Here is a 27,629-nt window from a genome sequence, read left to right as displayed (position 1 = left end):
GAACGATATTCCTACATTGTGACATCATATCACTAATGCTATTGCAACAATAACAGAGGAAATGTTACAAAGAACTTTGCAAGAAATTGAATATAGACTCGATATTCTTCACGCTACAGATTGTTCATATGTAGAGGTGTATTGATGATAAATAAATAAATTCTTTGAGGTATTCTACAATGTGGTGCATTTTTTATTGTCGTATCTACTGTAGTTTTTTTCCTGCATCTTTGAAATCAGGGACATTAGAGTGGGACACCCTGTACTTTCAGAAAAGATTTGCTGACACTTAAATCTATACTCAATCTCAACAGTTTTCTCTTGTTCAGAAATGCTTTCCTTGTCATCACCAGTCTACATTTTATATTCTCTCTACTTCATCCACTGTCAGTTATTTTGCTCCCCAAATAGCAAAATTCTTCTACTACTTTAAGAGTCATTTCTTAATCTAATTCACTCAGCATCACCTGATTTAATTCAACTACATTCCATTATCCTCATATTACATTTGTTGATGTTCATCTTATATCCTCCTTTCAAGACACTGTCCATCCCATTCAACTGCTCTTCCAGGTCCTTTGCTGTCTCTGACAGAATTACAATGTCATCTGCAAACCTCAAAGTTTTTATTTCTTCTGCCTGGATTTTAATTCCTACTCCAAATTTTTCTTTTGTTTCCTTTACTGCATGTTCAATATACAGATTGAATAACACTGGGGATAGGCTACAATGCTGTCTTACTCCCTTCTCAACCACTGCTTTCCTTTCATACCCCTCGACTCCTATAACTGCCATCTGGTTTCTGTACAAATTGTAAATAGCCTTTCACCCCCTATATTTGAACCCCACCACCTCCAGAATTTGAAAGAGAGTATTCCAGTCAACATTGTCAAAAGCTTTCTCTCAGTCTACGAACACTAGAAACGTAGGTTTGCCTTTTCTTAATCTATCTTCTAAGATAAGTCGTAGGATCAGTAAAGCCTCACATGTTCCAATATTTCTACAGAATCCAAACTTATCTCCGCAAGGTCAAGTTCTACCAGTTTTTTTCATTTGACTGTAAAAAATTTATGTTACTTCATTTTATTTCATTCATAAACACTCTGTATTTGATGAGATTGCAATTTAGTGTTTACAGTATCTAGATTTTGCTTGCCTTGTCATCCTACTGTATTCTTTCTTCTTCTGCCACTGATGATGTGAGCATTAGAGACAGATAATCAGTTTAATTTTGTCTGAACAGCAGATCATTGTTTAGCCCAAAAAGGAAATTAATCGGCAGGTGAATTAATTCATCATATTCTCCATCTTGTCCCAAATGAAAATTTACAAGAAAAGAAATGAATGCAAGTATCAAATCCATCTTTAAAACAGGCATTATAAATTGCTCTGACATTTGTAGATGCATAACCTACGGACAAAATGCTGTGAAGAACTAATGAGACTTTCTGAAATGCAGCTGGTCTCTTAGTATTCCACATTTATTTCCATGTTGGACCTGTCTGAAATACAGCAGTATCAATTCCCTTGTAGTCAGCCATGGCAGTAGTGGAATTGAAGCAGTAAACAAACAAGTTCGCCAGCTCAACATTTGCACCTCAGTAACATGTCACATCAACATCATTACAATAACTGCAAATCATATTGTCAGTGTTAACTGCTTTTCTGAGCTGATTGTTTCCAACTGTGTGAACAGACATTGTGTTTTGTTTTCAGCAAGTTATGTGCAACTATTGTAACAAAAATGACCCTGTAACTTCTGCATGACAAAGCAAAAATAGAGCATAAGTATAAAATCCTTCAATATGGGTATCCTTCAATATGGGTATTGACTTACTATTAAGCAAGTATTTTTGAAGCTTTCAAACATTTTGTCAAATATTTATCTTTCTCTACCAGAAACTTCAGCCAGCACCTTCATTAATGAAGAGTTATGTTGCCAGTTCTAAGTTCCACTTTTGGTGTTGGCACCTACAGTTTAAGCTCTGGTCTTGTGAAATTTGCACATAAAAGTCAAGTGAAGCCCAGTCTCAGTTTTTGGTCTTGCAGAGTTCAAGCACTGAAACTATTGCCAGATATAGTGATGAAAAACCTATGTGAACTGGATTGAGATGTTGGGCATTCTACAGATCAGTTCTATATAAGTAACTATATAAATTTGTTTTAACAACAGTAATTCATGTAACCTACTGTTGTGTTACATTACAGATTAATTTATTACTAAGTATATTTATATAATGTATTACATAGTATATTGAAGTATGTTTATATAATCAAGTGACACAACAAACTAAAAATATTCAATGTCCGTTGGAAGTGACATTTCCAAATTACATTGTCAATAAAGTATGGGTGTGTAAGGTATACCTTGTAAAATAATAAAATGGTGTCAATATTTTGTAAAATTGGATATATTAAAAAGAAAGACCATTAACTTACAGATACATCTGTAATAAAAAAATACAGAAATGATACAGGATTATTGATCTTCACCACAGTTTTCAGGACCATACAAAAGAAATAATACCCCGAGTAAAAATGTAACTTGTAATATTTAGTCTGATTGGAGAGAAAATGTAAAATTTACAGGCAATTCCAAGACAGAAACAACAAAGACATAATTCCGTCACAGGAATGTGCTTGTGGGTGTCTGTGTTTGTGTGTACAAGTGTGTGCTTGCATTAAAAAGAGTAACGATTTTCTGGAAAGCTAGTGCAATTTTTGGGCTGCTGTGTGTATCTGTGCACCACCAACACACAATTGCGAGTGACTGGCTGTCTTGCTTCACTTTCATCTGTAAGGATTTGGTGATTTATTCGCATCACTCAGATCATCAACTTGGTACTTTATTGCCTACAAATTTCTGTATCCTTATTTGCCTAAAATAGAAAATATATATTTCAATTTGGAATACAGGAATTTGTATCTTCAAGGGTAACACTCACTGTATAGGGAAGGTGTTTGGCAATAGGTGGGAACAGGGAAAGAAGATGAAAGCAACAATTTAGCTTTCAAACTCACATTCCTTTTCAGAATATACAATTTGAAAACTGAAGTAGGCTACAGTGTTCAATGTTTTGATTGTGTGCTTACCTACTTTTCAAAGACTTCCCTGTACAGTAAGCCATTATCTTACTCATTCCACTTCCACTCCTGCATTCCTGGACAGTGAACAAAATTTTAGGCTACCAGTATGTGAAAATAAAACTGTGTGCTCGACTAGAACTCAGACATGGGACCTTTGTCTTTTGCAGGCAAGTGCTCTACTGACTGATCTATCAGATCCACTGGGAGGATGAGTTATGAGCCATACTTGGATAGCTTAGTCAGTAGATCACTTGCTCATGTGACACAAAGGTCTCCAGGTCAAATTGCTGTCTGGCACACAGTTTTAATGTGCCAGGAAGTTTCAAATCAGGACATACTCAGTGAAAATTCATTTTGCAAATAAAAGTGCATTCCTTCCATGAAACCAACTAGTTAATGTAACTTTTGCAGGGACATAGTATGCATAATTGTTTCTTAAGTGTAAATCAAATGACTTCAGTGTAAACAAAACCTGATTATTATGTTCCTAGTTTATTATTCTAGAACCAGAATAACAGCTCCATGCTAAATTTTTAAAATTCAAGTAAATACAATTTCCTTACAGACATAGACAGGTTAAGGGATAAGAATTTACTTCAAAACTGTCCTATTTGCACAAAAATAAATCAAACTTTTTTACTCTAATTTGTTTTCATATATATTTATTATGACACATCCAGAAATTGCCACTCTCTCATACATTCCAATGTCTTACACTAGTTGTTCATAAAGTAGCTCAAGAGTACAGTCCTTACAAAGAATATTATACAAATGTCGGTGGGTAAGAATGATCAATAATAAGTGTGATCAACAGTTTCTTTTCAACCATTGAGCTGCTGAACACTATCCATGCACTCCCTGAACACCTTATAGTACCCTAGATGTTCCACTGGCAGAGTACACTGATGTCCACCCATGTAATGTATGCGAGCATAATCATCACAGTCCACTCTTCCATCCCAGTTGCAGTCCTGCAACATTATTATTTTTCTTAAATAACAAGCTAATGGTTCATGTAAAAAAAAAAAAAAAAAAAAAAAAAAAAAAAAAAAAAAAAAAAATAGTGGTGTCTAAACAGCTTACTCTAGACACACGAGCAGGGTATAGATTTACAAGTTAATATTTAATCTTTCAGTTTATTTAAATTATAAATAAGTGATACCATACCACTGTCATCATCTTAATTGTACATGTTATGTTCCTTCCAACACAGTATAATGAAACAAAAAAATATTAGTTCTTACAATATCATTTATTTAGGAAGTAAACAAAAAGATGTAATGTTCCAATTTGAACAGAATTTCTGTTGTTAGCTTTTTGTGGTAAAGAAGGTGTGTACATTTCTTAACACATCAACTGCTGCACACTTAGTGATGGATGTTTTACCACCAGGGCAGGCTTTAGGCATCAGTCTGTACTGTGGCCACCGGCAGCTGCACAGCAGTAAACATGTTAAGCAGCTAGACAAAAAGTAACATTGGATTCTAGGTCAAGAGAGACTAAATGGTATATGACATGAAGCAAATATCCACTGTTAATTTCCATCTCATCCTCATTTGCTGTCTGCCTCTTGTGCTGTAATTATAAGTGAGTTTAATATCTAGTCCTTACAATTCCTGCTCTTCTCCAGGCAATGAAGTTTATAGTTACTTTACCTTCAGAGCTGGGTGTCTGTCTTTTACATGTGACTAAGAAGCTAATTTTGTACTTCACGTTGGTAATCTGCAGTCTGAATAATGTTCATTCTGTTACAAAATCAACAAGATAAAATAACATTTGTATGTCATGTACACATGTCTCACAGTATAGCTTCACAACTGTTGTTTCACAACTATTAACTGTTGTCTGTTGTAAATGTGTAACTGACATTCTTTTTTCAATATAAATTAATTCTGTACATAAAATATTTATATATTTATTTATCTGACTAAAAATAACTTTAAGTTGTCTTATTTTAATATGGCCATAAAGTCAAAACTGAATTGCTCCAAAGAAAGTCAGAAATGTAAAAATATAAACTACATCTTACCTGTGCATATCTACTGAGATACCCTCTAACAGTAGCAGCAGCACAGAAAATATCTGTAACGCAACGGTAGTATGCTGGGGAAAAAAAAGGCCAAATCATATTACAACCAGTAACACCATATATCGAAAAACATTGTAGCATTCAAACAGGCCAGTAAATACAAGGTTCACAGGTGGCTCTCCTTTTGATAGTGTATATTTGCCACTTACAACATTACAGTGCGGACAGTCAAGGGGATAGCAGCCATAGGTTAGGGAAATCAGTGCAGAAGGAGCATAAGGTCTGACCAGGATATTGCACAGATTGGTGGGGTAACACGGAGTTAGGTAACTGCACACATACACAAAAGAAACATTATGTGGAGGTATAGCACGAGACTCAGTTATGAAAGTTAAAGGAAATAGAAGACCCTCACTGAAAATATTAGGCACTGATTAGAGCATGAGAAATAAACTGTCTCATTCTTCTGGAAACTGTGATTACCTTAAATGATAGATATGCGAGACTGTCAAATTATGAGACTGGAGAAACTGACCAGGTCAGTAAAATTTGTGTCCGAGTGAGGAAGATCGCCGATGGAAACAATATTTGTAAAAAGTGAAAATGAATATTTGAGAGTATTGCAATGATCAAAGGTGAATTTCTTTCAAATGAGAATCTAGATAGCAAAGGTGAAAACAAAGTGTGGAGGGCATGGTTTACAAAAGAAAACTAGTATATGGCATATGATAGCTGAAGGAAACAGAACCTGTTACATAGGCATGTAGAACTTGGTTGAAATTGCTCTGAGCACTATGGGACTTAACATCTGAGGTCATCAGTGCCATAGAACTTAGAACTACTTAAACCTAACTAACCTAAGGACATCACACACATCCATGCCCAAGGCAGGAGTTGAACCTGCGACCGTAGCAGTCGCGTGGTTCCAGACTGAAGCGTCTAGAACCGCTCAGCCACTGCGGCCAGCATGTAGAACTGTTATAGATGGAGACATCAGTGTGTATATGCAGATAAGAGGAAGAGATATCAACACTAGTCTCATTTTAAACTACATTGTTACTATAAAGGGATAACTCAGACATACCAAGTTCTGAGAAACTAGTGTGTTAAGGGCAGACTCACCATATACTAACATAGAACAGATGCCAAAGTTTTAAGTATTGGTACCTAGTTTTGAGTGCCATGCTTTTAAACCAGTTTTTACTTGACAGTCATGGTACCATGTTTACAAATATTTTATATCAACAAAATTATGTATTATTGAAAATATACTATATCTAAAAACAAAGATGATGTGACTTACCGAACGAAAGCGCTGGCACGTCGATAGACACACAAACAAACACAAACATACACAAAAACTTCAAGCTTTCGCAACCAACGGTTGCTTCGTCAGGAAAGAGGGAAGGAGAGGGAAAGAGGAAAGGATGTGGGTTTTAAGGGAGAGGGTAAGGTAAGGTCCTTAAAACCCACATCCTTTCGTCTTTCCCTCTCCTTCCCTCTTTCCTGACGAAGCAACCATTGGTTGCGAAAGCTTGAATTTTGTGTGTATGTTTGTGTTTGTTTGTGAGTCTATCGACGTGCCAGCACTTTCGTTTGGTAAGTCACATCATCTTTGTTTTTAGATATATTTTTCCCACGTGGAATGTTTCCCTCTGTTATATTCATATCATAAATTTGAAAATATAACTATATAATGGAAGGAAACATTCCACGTGGGAAAAATTATATATAAATACAAAGATGAGGTGACTTACCGAACAAAAACGCTGGCAGGTCGATAGACACACAAACAAACACAAACATACACACAAAATTCAAGCTTTCGCAACAAATTGTTGCCTCATCAGGAAAGAGGGAAGGAGAGGGGAAGACGAAAGGAAGTCTTTCCGCTCCCGGGATTGGAATGACTCCTTACCCTCTCCTTTAAAACCCACTTCCTTTCGTCTTCCCCTCTCCTTCCCTCTTTCCTGATGAGGCAACAATTTGTTGCGAAAGCTTGAATTTTGTGTGTATGTTTGTGTTTGTTTGTGTGTCTATCGACCTGCCAGCGTTTTTGTTCGGTAAGTCACCTCATCTTTGTATTTATATATGAAAATATAACTAGATATATAAAAAAATTAACTCCCCAAGTAATGGCAGGAGAAAGTACATGTAAAAGTTAAGGAAATGTGCAAGCTTTTGGAGCCAGTGACTCCAATTGAATTGAATTGAATGAAATTTTATTGTCATTTAGCTATTACAGCAATTGACAAAGTCAAGTTACATAAATACAAGTTATACAGCATATATACATGGGTTGAAGATCAATATGTCATTATCGGTTTTCCATATAATACTATATTTAAAATCAAATAATATGAAAACATTGCATCATAAATTACTCAGTTAAAAAAATTATGCTGAACTCTCCAAACCAGTACCACTATGATGTTTTACAGTCATAAAATTCCTGAGGTGAGTAGCAAGGATTTGCAGCTAACCAACTGAATAATTTGTCTTTAAATAAATCAAATGGAGCTTCTATCCATTCTTGTGGCAGTTTGTTAAACATCTTCATACCCACCACTTCATAGCTGTTCAGTGACTTGGATAATCTGTAGTAAGGTATGTCAAGATGGCTACTATTTCTGGTTCCATGAGAGTGTACATCCCTTCTACGCTGGTATTCTGATAAGTTGTTCTTTATATGCAGTAGGGCAGTATAAATATACATGTTTATAATGGTTAATATTTTTAAGTTGATAAACAGTGGTTTGCAGTGGGCCAGTTTATCACTGTTTGTCATAATTGTAATTAATTTCTTCTGAAGTACCTTCAGGTGTGAGCTATTGCCCCATATAAAAAGCCCATAAGATATAATGCTTTGAAAAAAAGCAAAGTAGGCTGGTCTTACTCCTTCTGGCAGAAATATGTAGATGAAGGAAGAGGGATGAAGGAAAAGGACTGGTGAGGTGTTCAGGAAATGGGGGGGGGGGGGGGGGGTGGAAAAGTCGCCCAGACCCATGGGCCAGGGGAGACTCACCAGATGGGAAGAGAAGGGTAGGCTGACTGTTGGGGACTGCACATGATGAGATTTGAAAACCTGGGAGCTTAAAGGAGGAACATAGGGTAATAGGCAAGGCAGAGGTTACTGATAAAACATCTTCCAGGAGTTAATAAGAGCAAGAGCAGAAAGCTAAGTGCATTATATGTGATAGAAATGTGAGATGGGGGACAGGGAAAAATGGACAGGTCAGAAAATAAAAGAGATAGAAAATTAAAAAGGAGCAAAGAAAGGAATAGTTACTGAGAAAAAATGCTGCAGATTAAGACCAGCTGGGTGGCCAGCTCCCAACTGTTGAGTTCCGAGAAACTGGTTTCTACGGGAGAAATCCTGATGGCACATGTGATGAAAGATGCACCAATGTCATGACTGTCATGTTGCAGAACATGCTCTGCAACAGGATGTTTTGTATTGCAATGTACACCATCTGTCTATGACCATTCATCCTAACTGATAACTTGGTGACAGTCTTACCAGTGTAGAAGGCCGAACAGTGTTTACATATCAGCTGGTACACATGACATCTCATTTTACAGGTGGCTCTCCCTTTGATAGTATATGTTTTGCCACTTACAGGGCTGGTATAGGTGGTGATAGGAAGGTACACAGGGCAAATCGTACAGTAGGGACAGTCCTAGGGGTAGTAGCTATAGATTAGGGGAATCAGTGTAGAACGGGCATAAGGTCTGACCAGGATATTGCATGGATTGGTGGGGTAACAAGAAGCTATTCTACATTGAGGGTAAAGTCTCAGACATAATGGACCTAATTTCTGGACTTGGTGTTAGAAAGTCATATAGCCTTGTTGAAGTAGCTGATTAATACATTCAAGACCTGATAATGCCAAATGAAAAGAGGTGTACTCCTAAGCTGATTTTTGGAGGGATCATCAGTCCCAAGATTGGATACAATGGCCCAGTAAATTTGCTTTTGAACTAGGCTGATGCGGTATTTACATCCAGTGAAGGCTGGGGTGAGAATGGTGATGTATTGCTGTGAAGTGTCCGCATCTCTGTTTGCTGCAAATACCAAGGCTGTACAGGAGGAATTGTTTGATACAGATGGCAACTGTCAAAATGTAAGTACTGTTGCTTATTGGTAGGCGTAATGGAACGGAACTGTGCAGCCAACCCTCGGCGAGGATGAGGTCAACATCAATTAAATTGGTGTGGGATTCAGAATAGGACCATGTGCAATTTAACTGAGAGAATGTATTAAGAGATACTAAACATCTTAACAGTCCAGCCTCATTGTGAGTCCAAATGGAAAAGATGTCATCTATGTATATATAAACCAAAACAGGAGCTGAAGGCTTGAGATCATATGGCCATGTCCCTGATCTGTTTGTATGTCTGCCCCTCAAAGATAAAGTAGTATAAAGTTGATTAAAGTGAACAGGAAGGGTGTTACAGGTTTGGAATCAGGTGGGTGCTGGTTGAGGTAATGTTCAGCAGCACACAGACCATGTCCATGGGAGATGCTGGAATAGACGGAGATGCCATCAATGGTGACAAGCAAAGTGTGTGATGGTAACAGGTCAGGCACAGGTTTCAGATGATCTAGAAAATGGTTGCTGTTTTTAATATAGGAGGGGAATCTTTATAATATATATTGCGGTTGTTGATCAAGTAAGGCAGGCATTCTTTTGATGGGTACTTTGAAGTGTCAGCACTATGGGATGACTAGAGTGACTGGTTTTGTAGATCTCAGGAAGAAGGTAAGAGGTGGGAGTGTGTGGTCTGAGTGAGATAACAAATTCTATGGATTGTGGTGTTAGTCCTTGGGAGGGTCTGGGGTTTTGACAATGGATTGTAGATCATTTTTTATCATAGGGTTGATATCTTGAGAGTAGATGCTGTATGTAGAGGTGTCAGACAGCTGGTATGGGCTCTAGCTTACATACTCCTGTTGCTCAAGTACCACAGTGATAGATCCATTGTCTGCCAGGAGGATAGTGATGGGGTGATCAGATTTTAGGGAACAAGGAGCCTGGAGTTCTGCTGAGGACAGGTAAGGGTCATGTTCTAGAAATCTGAGAAAGGGTTGTGAAGCAATGCTGGATGTTAGGAATTCTTGGAAGGCTTGTGAGGGGTGATTTTGAGGTAGTGATGGTGGATCAATATGGGATCAGGGTTAGAACTGTTCAAGGCAGGGTTAATGTCAAGCTTTCTGTTGGAAAGGTTTTGGGTCTGGGTTCCAAAGTGATATTTCCAGCTGCTATTACATGTGAAGGAAAGTTAGACCTTCACCAAAGCAGCATGATTAAATGTGAGACCTTTGCGCAATACAGATAATTCGGGAGGGGAGAGTCCCTTAGATAAGAAGTTGAGAACACTGTACTGTTGTGAATGGTTCTTGTGATCAAGAAATATCATTGCTCTGGGAGGCAGTGGTGAAGGCTGGAGGTTTGTCACTCATTATTATCGTGGTCTTGAATCAGCTACTTCAGCAAGGTTATGACTTCCTAAAATAATCATGCCCTGAAAGCAGGTACATTCAGTCCAACATTCTGCCCACCATGCCTAGAAAAGCTTTTTGTTGACCCCCTCCTCCCCCCCCCCCCCCCCCACATATATCTACAATATCCTGGTCAGACCCCATGCTCCTTCTGCACCCATTTCTCTATTTCTCTACCCTATGGCCCCTCCCACTGTGAGATTTGTCCACGGCATTTCTTCTCGGTAACCATTCCTTTCTTCATCCTCTTTTAGTTTTCTATCTCTTATTTTCTACCTGTCAATTGCCCTAAACACCCCTCTCCTTCCCCCCCCCCCCCCCCCCCCTCCCCCCCCCCACCTCTACCTCATATAATGCACTTAGCTTTCTGCTTCATATTAACGCTTGCACAATGTTTTGTCAGTAATCTCTGTTTTGCTTATTACCCTATCTTCCAGCTTTAAGCTATCAGGTTTTCAAATCTCATCCAATGCAGTCCTCAACAATCAGTCTTTTCATCCAGTTAGTTTCCTTGACCCAAAGTTCTAGGTGACTTTTCCAAACTTTTCCCATTTGCTACTCCTTACAAGTCTTTTTCCTTTATCCGTCTTCCTTCCCCTTCAGCCCTTCTGCAGGAAGAAAGAGCCACTGTCCCTGAAAGCCTCCACATTTCTTTAACCTTTATATGTTTTATCTTTTCACTGCTTACACAGATTTTATAAATTTGCTTGTTGATACAAGGGGCACATGGTTTTAGCTACATATGTAGGCAAGAGTAACATTTAGCCATATAGGTACATGAATAAATATTTTGAGTAAACTTTTCTTTAAAATGTTTTCAAAGGGACATCATTACATCCCAACATTAACAAAAAAGTTCACCAACCAACCAAATAGTATTACCTGTCTAGTTGGCAAATGGTTTGAAATTGTTTCAATTTAGAATAGAGTGGAGCAGAAGAAATTAGTCCTAATCTGTAGACATCATGAGCCTATGTGAGAGCGCCAGTACAGCACGTCCACAACAATCATAAGCAGGTGTACACACGATATCTGTAAATATGTGAGGAAACTAGAGACAGATTGGATAGTGAACATTCTGAAAAAGTGGCACTGAACAATTCAGATCTACAATTCCGTGAATAGATTTATGAAATAATTTATTCAAACCCTTGTCTTCCTATCTAAAAAATGATTCCAGCAGAAGCTTTCAACTTACAGAATGTTCTCTGCTAAGCTTATGTGTCTTCCAATTGTCTTGAATGTCAGTAGTACAATGGAACAAAAAATGTTCTTGCATTGACTTATCATCTGTATCATTAAGCATTTTATCTAGATTACATGCTCCCTCCCCCACCCCTCCACCTATCTCTTCTGATGTACAATATGTTCCATGTAAACGTAGGCTTCCATAGCCATTTCATTGTCAATAAAATTCTTCTGTTAGCAGTACACCCTGAGGAAGGCATCTTGCAACAGTTGCTGAAACGTCGAAATTTTATAGTTGACAATGTGGCCTCAAATCCAGAAGAATTTTATTGAATATGTGCCATGTTAGTGCTGTGGTTGTTAGGCTGTCAACACTTCCGGCATGGCTTACCACCAGGATTGGTAGGCCAGTCCCCACGCAGCAGTGGGGATCCTGCATCTCTCCAGTACTGTGGTGCCACCAGGAATGGACCACACAGCGTCCTCTGTGGCAGGCACATGGCGCTCATGTTGCAGCCTGAAGTCGCCTCACATAGGCAGCCCAGGCATGCGTCATCTGCCTCTGGTAGGAACACACCACCTGCCCAACACACACAGTGACAATATTAAATATATCTACAAAGTGCCGTGTAAAGTTGGTTGTAAAACATCCGGCAGAAGCCTCTAGAGTGACCTAACAACTCTTATGTTTACATGCTAATACACTGACCTCTTAACGGCATTTGTGGGTAATAACAAGAGTGCATTAGAATGTTATTAACATTGTGACAACTTCTCATTCCATATTTATTTCCAAAAGACCATGCATCACTGTAAAGGGTTCTCAACGAAGTTTTATAGTGTGGTGCTAAAGTCTATAACAGAGTGTATCTAAATATCAGGCAGGAAACTAAAAATCTCCAGATTCAATGACAAAGTAAAAGAGTACTTGCTTGGTGAATACTTCCTTAATTTGTTCAAATACTGGGACTCATACATGTAAATTATGCTTACAGATAACTCTAATATTCACAGTTATTAACTTTTCAGCTGTGTAGATTGAAATCAGTAAAATAATGTTAATGTTTAGTATGAAGTCCAGCAAGCTCCCAATTATCTGGGTGCAGTTTATCCAGTTTGTAGATTATCTGCAGACAGTAAAATGATTTTTGAAAACTGAAAAAGTCTGTAGTACTCCATTATAACAAGAATGAATGTTTTCATTTAGCATGCACTATTATACATGTGACTCACATTTCACAGGTGGAAAATGATGGGACCCAATTTCACCTTCAGACATCCTCCCTGAAACAAGTTTCTGTTTTATCCCATTCCATATCTTGGTAAAAGCGAGTGCCTCTGCACTTGTTACATGTTCGTGGGCTGATTTCCTGTCGATATATTTGCCTAGCCCTTTCTCTTGGAGACAAGTTGAAAATTTCTAAGTCATTTTTTCCAGTGAGTAATGCAATGGGCTTCCAAATGTGACATATAACAAGAATTGTAAATAAAGTAAACAGTAATTTCTGGTAAAAAACATGTGCTTTTGATTATATGTGTTTTTTTTTTATTATCTGTGCTGTCTCAGGTCTGTATTCGTTCTGATAATGGGGAGGTTGCTGTAGCAGAAAAAACAGCATTTCAACAGTGGAAGAGAAAGAGCAGTGGCTTCATTTTTTCAGAGTAGCCACATTTCTCATACATATAAATATGAAGTAATTTCTATAATTATCAATATGAATAGATTAGTTCTAGCCATAATTTGTTGTTAGTATGCTAGGTAGAAATGGCCTGCAGTGACTACTTCTGTCAGTTAATGTGTAACTTGCCTTCTTTCATATCCTCAAATGTTCTTTTTCATGATGAGATTTATGAAATACAATTTGGGAGTGAGTGAATGAGTGAGCAAGCTAATGAACCAATAAACAAGTTAATTGTAAATGAACAAATTAATTAAGCTGATTATTTAATGTTACTGCACAACATTTTGAGGAAGTAATATACTCTTCACTCTTTATCACCTTTTAATGGTAAAAACTAAACAGATTCATTCATTTCAGCTTCAATTATCATCAGTATCACATTAAAAGGATTTCAGTATATTTTCCTTTCATTTTATTCTGGTGATATCTTAAACAGAAACTTTTAAGGTTGTATAGTGAATAAAACAAAACTGTTCAAAACAAAAAATTATATTCTTCTTATTCTTGTGTCTTTGTCATGCCTTAGTGCACAGTTGGCATGGTTACTGAAAGATTTGGCATGGTTAATTTAAGAGGTGGTCAGATGCCCCTCCTGTCACCACCACCTTACTCCCAGGGACGGAATATGTGTACCCCAACAGTTTCCATGTGGTGTTATTCATGTGCAATTGAGCGAAAATTTACTAAATGTTTGGGAATCATGTAACTGAGGTAGACATGGGCACCAGCCCAGAGTTCACATAGTAGGATGTGAAAAACTACCAAAAAACCACATGTAGGCCCTCGGCCCTCGTCAATAATCTACCGGGTGGATTCGATGCAAGACCAGCACACCTCCCTTTTCCAGAAGTGGCACTTTAACACACACGGCTATCTCTTTGGGTAAGACATCAAGTTATATTAATTCATGTAATTAAGCTCACTGAGTCGTATAATGATTTTATGTCATTTAGTGACAAAATATTGAGGAATGACTTAATTAGCATTAGGAGCCACAGACAGTGCTGTGAAGATTAGAGTTAAAGGTCAAATTCAGTATAATCTGCCTAATGTTTCTACCACTGCAGCTCATATATGTCTATTTTCTGGCAGCTGCATTAACATTTCATGCACTGCAAGTCCTGTGGTATTTCTGACTAATCATATTTTCCAAAGGAAATGACATACTGAACAGACATTTTGGCAAAAAGTCAGCTATACCTGTGGAAAGTATAAAAAACGATAAATAATAACTAAGGATTTCATATCTTATGCTGGCTCAGTCGCTAGGAATATTATTATACTATTACAATGGCATGCAGTAAATTTCACTCCTATACACAGTGATAAAGGGTTTGTTTCAAAGTGTAAAAGGTGTTCCAGGTTTCAAAAATGGAGCATATATCACATTCTGTGCCAATGGAGTAAATCGTATATGTAACAGAGTATTACAACATCAGATGCAGCACACAACACTAACCCACCATAGCGAGTCAGCTAAGCACCTTTGTTGGTTTTCAACAGGCTCTGTACAGAGTATAGGTATGAAAATGTGAGGGCAGGTCATGACATCAGCCTGGACAACTCAGATGTTAAGAGAATTACCCACAATAAGCATATTATCTTGCTTGAGTCTAGATACGACACAGCTTTAATCTGTAGGATGTTCATAGTGTTTCTGGTTAACTTCTTCATCTTGCTCCTCTCAGAGGACCTAAGTTTCCTTATGCCTGTTATGTTTTACATAATCCGCTGTAAAGAGGGAACCAATTTTCATTAGTAAATATAACTTCAGTTCCATATTATTCAGTATATTATTTAATTATTTGTAACTTTACTATAATACTTTTTTTCTTTTTTACAGTAGTACTAAGTAAATCATGACTACTGCTGGATTCAGAGTCCTAGTACCGGGTGTGGATCAAAAGACATGGGGGAGAGGGGGAGGGAGAGGGGAGGCATCATGGATGTCACGATGAGCCCCATCCATAAATTGTTTTAGTAAATGTATTCATTTTTTTTCATAGAGTATCAGTTTCCATTTTCTTCACTAGCTTTTGGAGAATAAGGTATTTAGCATGAAAACTGAACATCCTGAAAACCAAAATTATAGGAAATTACAAGCCATTTTAACACAGGGTGCTTTACAGTTCCTTGCTCACGTGGAAGGGCCTGTGGAGAACATTTCAGCGAAGTCAAAGTGCTCATTCATAGAGAGACCTTACCTGCTGCCGGCAACTAGTACGACATGATTTGAGTGGCCATACAGGAAGGGCCGACAAATCACAGGAAGTTGAGTGAAGACAGACACTCCCTAACAAAAAATTACAGAAATGTTGACTTTTATGAAGGTAGATGGAAACAACTGAAAGAAACAGAAATTCTCTCACTTAAATGTTCACAGAGCTGTAATTTGCAGACCCTTGTTCACATATGTAGCACTGTAAAAGTAGTGATAATGGTGAATGCAGACTATTATTTTATACTGTGTACATTTTGATGTTACCAAAGTTCTGAGAATCTGTTTGTTTTAGAGTTTTTAAATCAACTGAATGACATATGTACTTCTCAAATTTTCAGACAAATGCTTTTCAGATGTTGTAATTTTCCAGCTGTAATTTCTTGGAAGTTATGGTAAAGCAATGTACTAAATACCAAAGTAAACAAATTATTGTTGTTGTTGTTATTATATTATATAATTATAATTTTATATATTTTATTGTTAATTTTCTGTGGTACCTCAAAAAACAGAGGTAATAGAAAGTTAATTTTGGGGATGGATGGGTGAGAGAATGTAACAAACAGTAACCCCCTCCTCTCCTCCTGAGAATTGAACTCTGGACCCATACCTGTCCATGACACATGTTTTGTTCTAATCTGAATAAGAGAACATTCTTGAAAGTCATGATCTCAGCTACAGGTTCTGAAGGCAGAGCTAATGAGAAATTCGGCTCACTCTTTCTGTGTTTCGTAGATGAAATTAACCAAGCAGATCTTTGTATTATTTGTTTTTTCATAACCTTTGCTCTTCAGATCAACAGAACATACTGAAGAAAGTATGATCATGTGGATTATTTGGTGGGAAGCAGATGCAGAACTGAATTTTAGAGTTTGGCTCCAGTAAAATGACACTATTGCTAAGAATCTACACTAATGTCTGTGAAAATTGCAATACCTAGTGGGAGAGCTGTGTCTCATATGAACGTGACATCACTGATTAGGTACATGACTTCAGAATATGCAGATTTAGTATGGTGTAAAGCTCATCTAAGCTGTAATCACAGCCTCTCCACATTGTGACATGAAATCAAAGAAAACTTCCATGTGTCCCTGTAGAATTTACCTACAGGCAGCTTTTAAGTGAGTCCACAATGCTGTGAAGGATCATGATGAAGAAGTTGTGCACCAATCATATCACGGACACTGGCAGTGGGTGATATGTCAGATGTATGTGTGGACCTGGAAAACAGTAGTATACTCTATCTTCGAAGAGGTTTTCACCGCATGTGGCCTATTGTTGTTCTGCTGAAATTTTATTTTTGAAGTTAAAAGTAGAGCGAGTTCGTTATGCTCAAATACGTTTCTGGTGTAGAACTGCTGTTCAGACTGTCCCTGATACTTGGGAGTAAGTATTACATGCCGTATCTAATGGTGCCCTACACTATTACACATAGTATTTGTTCACTAAGCCACTCCACAGTGTAGACTCTCTGGTGTCTGGATTAAAACAACACCGTCTATCTAAAAGGCTTAGGCTGACGTATGCCTTTTCTGGAAAGCATTCGATAAGATTCCACACTGATGTCTAACGAACAAAATACAATCACACAGAACATCAGACCAGCTTTGTGATTGTAATGAACAGCAACTAGCAAATACTTGTAGAATATAGTTTGTCATTCTTAATGGAGAAGAAACAGCAGACATAAAAGATGTTTATTACATACAGCAAGGGGGGATTATAGAACTACTTTGCACAATATACCGGTATATAAATGACGTACTGAAAAACGTCGGAAGTTCCCTGAAGCTATTCCCATTTGATTCGTGGGGACTGGCTGTTGACTCTAGACGTAAACAAATGTACCGGTAATAAATAAACGAAAGCTGTACTAGCATTGTTTCATTAGACGATTGCCGGACAAACTGTGGAAGGAGTCAGACCCATTAAATATCTGAGAATGTGTGTGGGAAGCCCTTTTAAGTTGAACGAAAGCATGAAACGAATCCTAAATGGTTCAAATGGCTCTGAGCACTATGGGACTTAACTTCTGAGGTCATCAGTCCCTAGAACTTAGAACTACTTAAACCTAACTAACCTAAGGACATCACACACATCCATGCCCGAGGCAGGATTCGAACCTGCGCCCGTAGAGGTCGCGCGGTTCCAAACTGTAGCGCCTAGAACCGCTCGGCCACCTAGGCCGGCGAAACGGATCCTAGGATAGGGAGATTAGAAGAATTCCTTACGCGCAAAACTAAGTTGACACTCAGCAGTGTGAGTGATGGGACTGACCGTAAAGACATTTCCCGTTTGCGCGAATATTATGTTGTCCACTTGTAAAGGATGTGCCGTCAAAACCGTCGTTCGATCTATTATTAAGTGTTACTTCTCCGTATGGGACTTTTAGCAGGTAGGATTGATGGAAATAGCCGAGTACCAAAGAAGAGCAGTACGTTTCGTCACAGGTTCGTTTAGTAAGCACGAAAGTTTCACGGAGATGCTGTCAGCTCCAGTGGCGGACACTGAAGGAGAGCCGTTGTGTGTAATGGTGTGGTTTACTCCAGTGTTGGTTAATCCTGTGGCGTAACTGAGCAACGAATCTCCAATCAAACTTTTGTGTCGAAGAAAACTCTGCAGTCTACACAGATTTTAAACTTAAACTCACTAATTCACCTGCCTCTGTGGCAGTTAATATTCCGAAGCTTATTTTAACAGTCTCGCCGATGCCCGCAACCGTGTTTGACACTAACGCTCAGCTTTTGCCTGTTCGGCCCCACCCTTACACAAAATCAGGTACGTTAACAAAGCACATACAAGTGGCATTTTGCCCATCACAGACGCAGGAAATGTTAACCGGTAACAGTGCCAGCCACACGACATACAACTACACGTACATCAACATTTTTAGCCACTGTTGTCTCGTAATCTTCGCGATAATTCATTTTATGGCCAGAAGTGTTTATACGGGTCACACTACGGTTGTGAAATGGGTGAAAGCGAGTGATGAAAGTGAGAACGCCATTTGCATTCCACAAGGAAAAAGTTAGCAAGAAAAAGTGAAATTACATTTCGTGGAAGTGCTGTTTTTTAAGTGAGATAACTGTTTCCGGTAATTAATTTATTCAGGATACCGTACTTATTTTTTCCAAAATTTTTTAATATATCGTTTAACCCTAGAGCGTTAGGAAAGGGGGAGGGGGGAGTTACGTTACTACGAAATCGTCGTAAAATTACCACTTCAAATTTTATTCAAATTATATTCAGTGTTGACATTTTGGTAACTGCCAGCGCAGTTTTGTTTTTATTCTAGATCATAGTTTTCATAGTTGTGGAAACTCACGATAGAGTGAGATAAATTGTTATAAAACTATTTTTCACCAAACGTATCCGGCAAAACACTGACACGAACAACGTCCGCCATGTCAAATTCTGCCAGTCAAAATTTCGGGCAACACTCATCAAAAACGCTCTAAGTTTACAGACACGTCAAACAGCGCTTTACACGGTCAAATATTTGGCAAACATAGTAAAATATGACAAACTGTTTGATTGTTTACTTGGGTCTTAACAGCAAGCTCGGATCTAGGAAGGGAAGCCTGATCTAGGATGGGGGGGGGGGGGGGCTGTGGTATCGTATCGTCCCGGGCGGCAATTTAAGAGGGCGCCAAATTCATATTCTCGAAGAAAAAAAACCTCGTACCTTGTTTTACAAAGTGCCTAGCATCCAGCGCACATTGGTCTGTCGAGTATTCATATGCTTTTAAAACGCATCCCAGTTGGTTTGTGAACATTTTTGATCACATTCTAAGTTGATTTCGGAACGAATAATTAGGAGATTTTTGCATAGTGTACGTGATGTCTCTGCCAGGGGAACCACCGTGGCATCTTTTTTTTTTTTTTTTTTTTTTTTTTTTTTTTTTTTTTTTTTTTTAAAAAACCTTACCGCAGACAAAGGGGGACGGGATCATACGGGCTGAGCTGAATAAACCCAAACGGTTGAATACCAATGTCTTTGATTGTGTGGGCGAATGATCAGCGTTGTTATAATTACTAGCGAAACCCATAGATTCAGATTACCAGAGTGGAAATAAAAGACTAATAGGAATAACAGGTATGAAAGATTACAGTTTATCTTCTCGGTGTATCCAAGAAGACAGAAAATTTTTTGCCGTATCGCTACACTGTGAGTAGTGCAGTCCCCGGTTAGCAGCCGCTTCACGTTCTATTCTCGGGTGCGGAAAACGTAATAATGCCTAAGCGGAGAATAAACGCGAGATAACTGTACCTGTGATCTTATCAGGGTTAGTGAAGTTAACGGGAGGATAAGTTTTGACAGTGGCAGGAATAGTTACAGAATTTGTGATGACAAGATTGTTTGTTAGAAGGAGGAAGGAGAAGGAACAGAAACATCGCGCAAACTATATGAAAGAATATCACGATACCAAATTTAAATAAAATTTTCGTACTACTACTTTTCTATCTCATGTTTGAAAAAGTGGAGCGTATGAATGAAATGTGAAACTATTTCCTAACATGAAACTTTCTGCATATAGTAGGCTTAATAGGCATTTGATATTGGTACTTCGTAAATTATGTCCTATCGTGTTACTTATATAAATGAGGTAAAAAATGACCGTTGTGTCAAAACAGTCTTGCTTATTTGGCGTGTGCTGTAATTCCTGCAATATTAGAAAGGCCTGTTTCGCTTTATCTAGCAGACAGCGACAACATAGAAGTAATCAAATCGAGAAACCACACCAACCTTGGGTGCTATCCGTATTAACAGCTTTTTCAGTATTAGACAACGAAATTTTGATTTTTCATGTAGCAAAACTGTTTATGTACTTCTGATGAGGTTACAGATTGTTTCACAGAAAGGAAAGCACTCCGTATAAAGCTGTAGCAAGAGTAGAAGGGAAAAAAGTTGGGACCTAAGGATTGAAGACTAGTGTGCTGTCTTGTTGGTCTCTTGTCTTTACTAGTATTAGGTTTCCTATATTTAATTTTACGTCACACAAAAGAGAAAGTTATTAGCTAATAAACAATAAAGTGTGCAGATTTTCTGAAGAGTTCTAATGTTCCTGTCACAAATAATCCCACACGGTATTAATTTTGAGGTTTGTTTCTTTTTTTAGGGGGTAGGATGTCAAACCGGCCGACTGGGAGCAAGAGAGGCATCACAGAACATTTTAACTTCCACTGTGCTGAATGTAGGTTTGATGGCCTCCATTACAAAATGTACACGTCTGAATTCCACATAGCGAAATAAAGTGACATGCGATAGAATAACGCTGTGTGAAGAGGCGTGGCACTGCACTTTGGTTCATTAAGACCGAATAACATGTCTTACATTTCCTCGAACTTATAAGTATTATGTATCATATTCTTCAGAAAGATGTGTGCTGTCTTGTCAAAAATCGATTTTTTAAAATTTTTGACGTCCTATCTCAAACGCAAAGTAGAATTCTCGTTGCTGCTTTGGTGTCTCAAAAATCGCCGAGCGGTTACTGAAGCAGATACGCTATTTGATCGAAGGCTTCCAATTTTTGCCGACTGAGAAATGGAGCGAGAAGCGATTATGGAGGAAGCAAGGAAAAATAAGTACTGCTGCATGAATATGAAGTGCGGTTCTTCGTTAATGTGTTGGTCGGTGTTGTTGGGGACTGTTTAACTGTGCCGTATCTGCTACTTAGGCTATTAAATGGCAGGCACTATTACAATTTTCTCGCCAGAGCATTGGCAGAGTTGCTGGAAAACGTCCCGCTCCTTAAAGACAACGCATGTGGTTCCAACATGACGGAGCGTCGGCACATTTCAGTCGTCGTGTGCGTCGATTCCTGGACCGACGGTTCCCAGAAACGTGGATTGGCAGAGGTGGTCCTGTACCATGGCCTGCTCGATCCCCAGATATGTCCCCTCTGGACTTTTTCGTTGGGTTAATTAATTTGTCGCCAGAGAAATCTTCCTCTACCGGTTTGAATACTTCTCGTAGGAAAAACTGACATTAGGGAAAAATATTTGTTTTTATGTCCCCTACAACCTCTCAGAGTCTGTCGGTTTAAATACTTTTCACCCTGTATATGACCCGTGGATATTGTGTCGCTTTCTTCCGGGTTGGCGGTCTTCAAGAATCGGCCGTCAGCTTTCGAAAGAAAGACTCGGGACGTCTGCAGAGAAAGGAGTGTCGACTGCGACCGGGTGTGCCCCATCAGCGTGATATGCCGCGGAGTTGTATTGGTCGGCAAGTCTGCGTTTTGGGGCAGCTCGGAGATCCAAGTTTCGTGATTTCCATCGAGGGAAAGGTCCCTGAAGTAAAGTGGTTAAGCTGCATGAGCCGCTGAGTTGTGCTGCGTGCAAACATCAAGTAAGTTGGTCGTCAGCGTATGTGGCTGAGCGACGTGTTAAAGAGGCGTTTCACTCGCTAGATGACTGTGGAACTTCACAGCCGTTAATCGAAAAGTATCTGGGTGAGCTCAGTTTGAGCTGGTTAAATGTTGGCTGCGCAGTGAAGTCTTAGTTATAACTGTACTGGTTGTTCTCTAATTGATTATTAAGAGTATTAAGTGATTGAAAACTGCACCTAAGTGATATTAGCATTATCGGTGAACCATCCTTAAATGGTTTCAATTTAAAGGTCAGTGATTGCTTTGGATGGAACATTTTGTAAACTGATGCACGTATGTCTGGTGCAAGGATTCTGCCCTGTATTTTTGTGTGCGTTTTAGAGAGTTGCAATTGTCCTGTGTTTGTCAAAAGCAAAAAGTAAGTGCCAACGTCTTGGTGGGGAGTGAGAGGTAACCCGCAGCCTAGTTCGTGTTGTGTTTACGTAACCCTGTCGTGGCTGGATTGCTTTGGGCGAAGACCCCATACCAAAAGTTTAGTATATCTTTCCTTTCCGCCAAGGCGGGTAAAACGCGTTTTGTAATTTGATTGTGTTTTTCTGATGTTTAAACAAGTGTTTGATTTGGGTTACATGGAGATAAACCTGCAACTAAGTAAACGTTGGAAAATAGAGCAGGCGCAAAGTAATTAAATTCTCTCTATCGATTGTCATGTAATTTTGGACTAATTGCAGTGATTTGTCTCTGTAGTAATAGACAGTTCACAGTGCTTGTTGAGTCGATGTCACATCTCTGTTTAAGATACAGTGTGTAATCATGTAAAGTGTAATCTGGGTTTGTTTCATGGCAATCTTACTTGCTTCTGTTACATATCCATGTTCTAGTGAATTGTGGTTAACCACGTGAGTTTTTAATTGTTGCTTGGGCCGTGTAGTAATAAAATGCAATTAAGTGGCTGGCCCACTGTGATAGGAACGGTACTGTCAGTTGTAAGCTTCTGTTAAGTGTGGCGAAGCCACGGCAATACTGTGTTTGCTAGTTGTTTCTTAACTGATTTCATATGCATTTTATGTTTATACTTGTTGAGTTCTGATAACTGTCTTGTTTCAATAAGAACCTATACTAAGTAACTGCTCCATTGTACTGCAGATTGTGGGGAATTATCTGAAGGAACCTTAAGTTTATAAATTAAGTACGTGCAAATCAAAGTATGACTACCAGCCATGATTCGCCATCCCATTTCCCATCCTGATAATAGTTGTGGTATGGATTGTGCAAGGTCGTGTTAAAGGGGCCACGTACCAATATACCCTGTTCATTTAAGGTGAACATTCGTATAAGCGAATGTATGCCCTGCCGTTGGTCATCAGCTGTACTGCTCAAGCACCTGATGTCATAAGATCGCTTGAAGACGGCCTTAAATACATATTAGGTATTTTGTTGTTATTCTAGTGCGATTATTCTGATACTCACTAAAGCATCGAAAGCAGGTGCCATAAGCAACGAGATGTAGAAAATCTATGCAATAATTTGAAACTTCCTGACAGATTAAAACTGTGTACGAGACGGAGACTCGAACTCGGGACCTTTGCCTTTCGTGGGCAAGCGCTCTACCGACCGAGCTACTAAGCACGATTCACGACCCATCCTCACAGCTGTACTTCAGCCAGTAATACGAAAGAGAGCTGTGAAGTTTGGCAGGTAGGGGATGAGGTACAGGCTGAAGTAAAGCTGTGAGGATGGGTCGTGGGTCGTGCTTAGGTAGCTCAGGCCTAACCACCGATCGACGTAGCACACATCTCACTGTTATTGTACCATGCCGTAGCTTACTTCGTCGAACGGAGCTACGTTCGAAACGGCCTCCCTATCAGCTACCCTCCCCGTGCGAAGGACTTTCACTTTTGTTTACATCGCCCATCCCTCGCAACTCTATACCGCAGGGGTCGGCAAGTACTTTTACGTGGGGTCTGGATACTTTTGGAAATTTTCATCGACATCCTAAAAAAAGCAACTCATATTCCTTACTAATTTTTATTTTAATTTTCACTCGCAAAGTAATATGAAAAAAAAGGCAAAACTGCATTCAAACATCAATTGGAGACCAAAATATCCACGGGTGTACTGCCGGTCTACAGTGTCCAACGGGCACAATATTTCGGCGATCATACATGTCGCCATCATCAGGTGAACTGACGGACTGAGCTCCTGTGAACGTGCCGGTACGGAGATCCGTACGCTATGGCTGCTCAGGGGGAACTGGCTTCGGTCGCTTTTTTTTTTTTTTTTTTTTTTTTTTTTTGCACTGTTTGAGGGCTTGCATTGCCCTTTTCAGCCATTTGCTGTACATTACACGTACATTCATTTATTTATTAGTTCAATATTTCTTGCAAAAGTGCATTTGATCATATTGAGTATACAAAGATATAGTATATATAAAGATGCAGAAATATAAAATAATACAATAATACAAAATAAAACAAAATATAAAGTAGGTACAAGGATATTAAATAGGTACAAAAATATTACATTAAATGAGGTTAGAGGTTGAGGTTTAAGTATTAAAGATTTTAAGTCATGTTGTGATATAGTGTTTGTTTATAAATTATACAGTATTTTCCGTTATGATTATTCTCTTTATTTTCTTTGAATACTTTAGTGTGTATGGAGGTTGTAGCATACGATAGTAGTACCGTAGTTTTGGTGTGTATGCTACTTTTAATGTTTAATTTGTTATTTCTATGCTGCTTTTTAGATGTAGCTTAGGTCTACAGTTCTTGTGTATGTTTTGTGTGTGTGCGTGTGCGCGCAGGTGCGTGCGCGTTTGTGTGTATATTCTGGGGTCAGTTTCTGTGTCTTTGGGTCAGGTGTGGGGGAAGTTGGATGCCTTGTGTTAGTGGTTCCATGGTGGGGGCGAGGTCTGGGTATTCTTGGCTGGTGTTTTGTGCTACTGTACGCGCTGGTTGGGTATACTTAAATTTTGGTCGTCTGTTCACTCGCGGTCTTGTTGTCAAAATGTCTTCCATGTCTGGGCGTTTCGTTAATATGTGTCTACCGTAGTTCGCTCTGAGTTTGGTCAGTCTGTTTTGTAGCGGCTCCACGCCTGTGATGTCATATACGTCGTCACTGGGCGTGAGCCTTGGCAGTCTGCAGATGCTGCGTAAAAGTCGTCTTTCGGTCGAGTAAAGTTGTTCGGCTACCGGTTTGTGCAAGCCTCCTAAGGGGGCTGCTGCATATTCTATCACTGGTCTGATGTACGTCTTGTAGGTGTGGATCGCCGTGTGGTCGTCACATCCATGGAATCGTCCTTGTACTTGTCTGATTAGGCATTGTCTTTTCCTCGTCTTGTGTAGCAGGTAAGTGAAGTGTGTCTTCCAGTTTAAGTACTTGTCTAGGTGCACTCCTAGGTAGCTGGCAGTGTCGTTAAGTCTTAGTGGTGTGTCCCACAGCGTCAGTTGTATGTCATTTGTGTTTTGTTGTCGTTTTTTCGTCAGGTGCCTGTGTCTAAATAAAACCATTTGGGTTTTGGTTGGGTTTTGGTTGGGTTTGGTCGGATTCTCCATGTCGTCATCCAGTTTTCTAATCTTTGTAGGTAGGTCTGTGTTTTTTGTTGTATGGTTGTCGTCTTCAAGTCTGTGCACCAGTAGGCGGTGTCGTCAGCATACAGTCCTACCGTTTCTTTGGGGGTTGTTGTCGTTGGTACGTCAGCCGTGTAAAGCGCGTACAGCAGCGGGGATAGGATACCTCCTTGTGGCACTCCTGCTTGGGGTGTGAATTCTTGGGAGTAGGCTCCGCCGACATGTACCTTGCACTTCCTGTTTGTGATGTACGTCCCTATTAGTCGTATAACCTTGGTCGGGAGGCTCAATTTGCTCAGTTTGTAGAGCAGTCCTGTATGCCAGAGCTTGTCGAAGGCACGCTCTATGTCTAAGAAGACTGCAAGCCTGCAGTGTCCTCTGTTGAAGCCTTGTGTTATTCCGTTGGTCAGTATGATTAACGGGTCGTTAGTGGAGTGATTTTGTCGGAAGCCTGATTGTGTCAGAGGGAGGATGTCGTTGCGTTCTACATACGTTTTTATGCGGTCAGTTAGTATCCTTTCGTAAGTTTTCCCTATGACGTCGAGTAGAGATATTGGTCTGTAAGATCTTGGGTCAGTCCTTGGTTTGTCAGGTTTTGGTATCATTATTGTTTTGCTAGTCTTCCAAGTGGCGGGTAGCGTTTCATTTGTGAGACAGTAGTTGTAGATAAGGTAGAGGATGGGGGTCAGGAGTTGGGCTGGTGCTTTCTGAAGGTGTATACGTCTTATGTCATTTTGTCCTGGAGCTGTGTTACGTCCTGAGTATATGGCATTAATTATTTCTGCGTTAGTGATCTCTGCTGTCAGCGTGTTTTCGTCTTCTGTTGCTATCGTTGGGGTGTTTAGGATTATAGTCAGCTGTTGCTCGGCGTGTTGTCTGAAGTTGTCGTCAAATTTTGCGTCTTGTGGGAAGGAGTAAACTTGCTGCAGTACTTGTCGAAATGCATCGGCTTGTTCTGCTTTGTCTGTTGTTGGTTCGTTATCCACTAGTAATGTAGTGTTTGTTGTCTGTCGTTGTCCCGTGAGCGTTTTAAAGCGTTGCCAGAATTTCCCCCCTTCCCTGTAGTTAAGTCGTCTGCATGTGTCGTCCCATTGTCTTTGTCGGTGTTCAGATATGATTCTTTTAATTCTGGCATTCAATCTACTCCATTGTCTTTTTAGGTCTGGGTTGTTGTCGCGTCTGATTTGTCTATAAAGTTGTTTTTTGTGTCGAATTAGGTTGAGGGCTTCCTGGGGTATGGCTTGTTTCCAATTTTCGACTACTATGGTGGGTATGGCTTCATGTATTGCTTGATGTATGGCAGTCTCTATTCTATCTGTGGCGTGTTGGAGGTCGTCGTCGTCTGTTATCGTCAGTGGTATTGATAGTTGTTCCGTGAGTACTTCTTTATATTTGTCCCAGTCCGCATTTGCGTATTTGCGGATTGTTCGTCTTGTGGGTATATGGTCTGGGGGCAGGGTGACGCTGGTCGAAAAAAGGATAGGCAGGTGGTCGCTCGTTATCGAGGTGCCCACGACAGCATCTGACATTGTGTCGCTAATGTTGTGTCCATATGGTACGTGATCTGGTGTCGAGTGCCCTCGGTGTCCTATGAAAGTCGGTTGGTTGACTGGTAGCCGGTCCATCGGTTCTGTCGTCAGGAAGTCGAATAGACTTCGTCCGTTTCCGTTATCGGCTGTGTCCCCTAGCATATGGTGTCGTGCATTAAAGTCTCCTAGTATTATGTATCTATTGTAAGTCATCATGTATCGTAGGAAGTGCAGTGGCAGGGGCGTTCCAGATGGGTTGTACAGGCATGCTATCGTAAGAGTGCGTCTGTTCTTGTCTCTTATCTGTACTATGACTGCTTCTACGTTATTGAGTGGTGCCGGGAGAGGAATCTCCTTTGCTGCAATTGTGTTCTGCACGAGTATAGCTACTCCTCCTCTTCCGTCCTGCCTGTCTTTTCGGAATGTATTGAACCTGGGGATGTTAAAGGTGTGTGTGTTCCTTAGCCATGTTTCGGTGATGCCTGCAATATG

General features: G+C 39.5%; 1 protein-coding gene across 1 annotated transcript in view; it reads right to left on the bottom strand.

Moving 5' to 3' along the window:
- Positions 1-3,229: 3,229 nt before the first annotated feature.
- Positions 3,230-27,629, bottom strand: part of LOC124777216 (lysozyme 2-like) — a 106,776-nt gene continuing 82,376 nt past the window's right edge. The window contains exons 2-4 of the mRNA XM_047252533.1: positions 12,199-12,387; positions 5,117-5,190; positions 3,230-4,058 (exon numbers count right to left, since the gene is read on the bottom strand). Of these exons, the coding sequence (XP_047108489.1) occupies positions 3,909-4,058; positions 5,117-5,190; positions 12,199-12,387 (413 nt within the window). The 3' untranslated portion in view covers positions 3,230-3,908. The remainder of the gene's footprint in view (positions 4,059-5,116; positions 5,191-12,198; positions 12,388-27,629) is intronic.

This window comes from Schistocerca piceifrons, chromosome 2, assembly GCF_021461385.2.
Source record: "Schistocerca piceifrons isolate TAMUIC-IGC-003096 chromosome 2, iqSchPice1.1, whole genome shotgun sequence".
NCBI classification, from domain to species: Eukaryota; Metazoa; Arthropoda; class Insecta; order Orthoptera; family Acrididae; genus Schistocerca; species Schistocerca piceifrons.
This window is presented reverse-complemented; position numbering and strand designations above follow the sequence as displayed.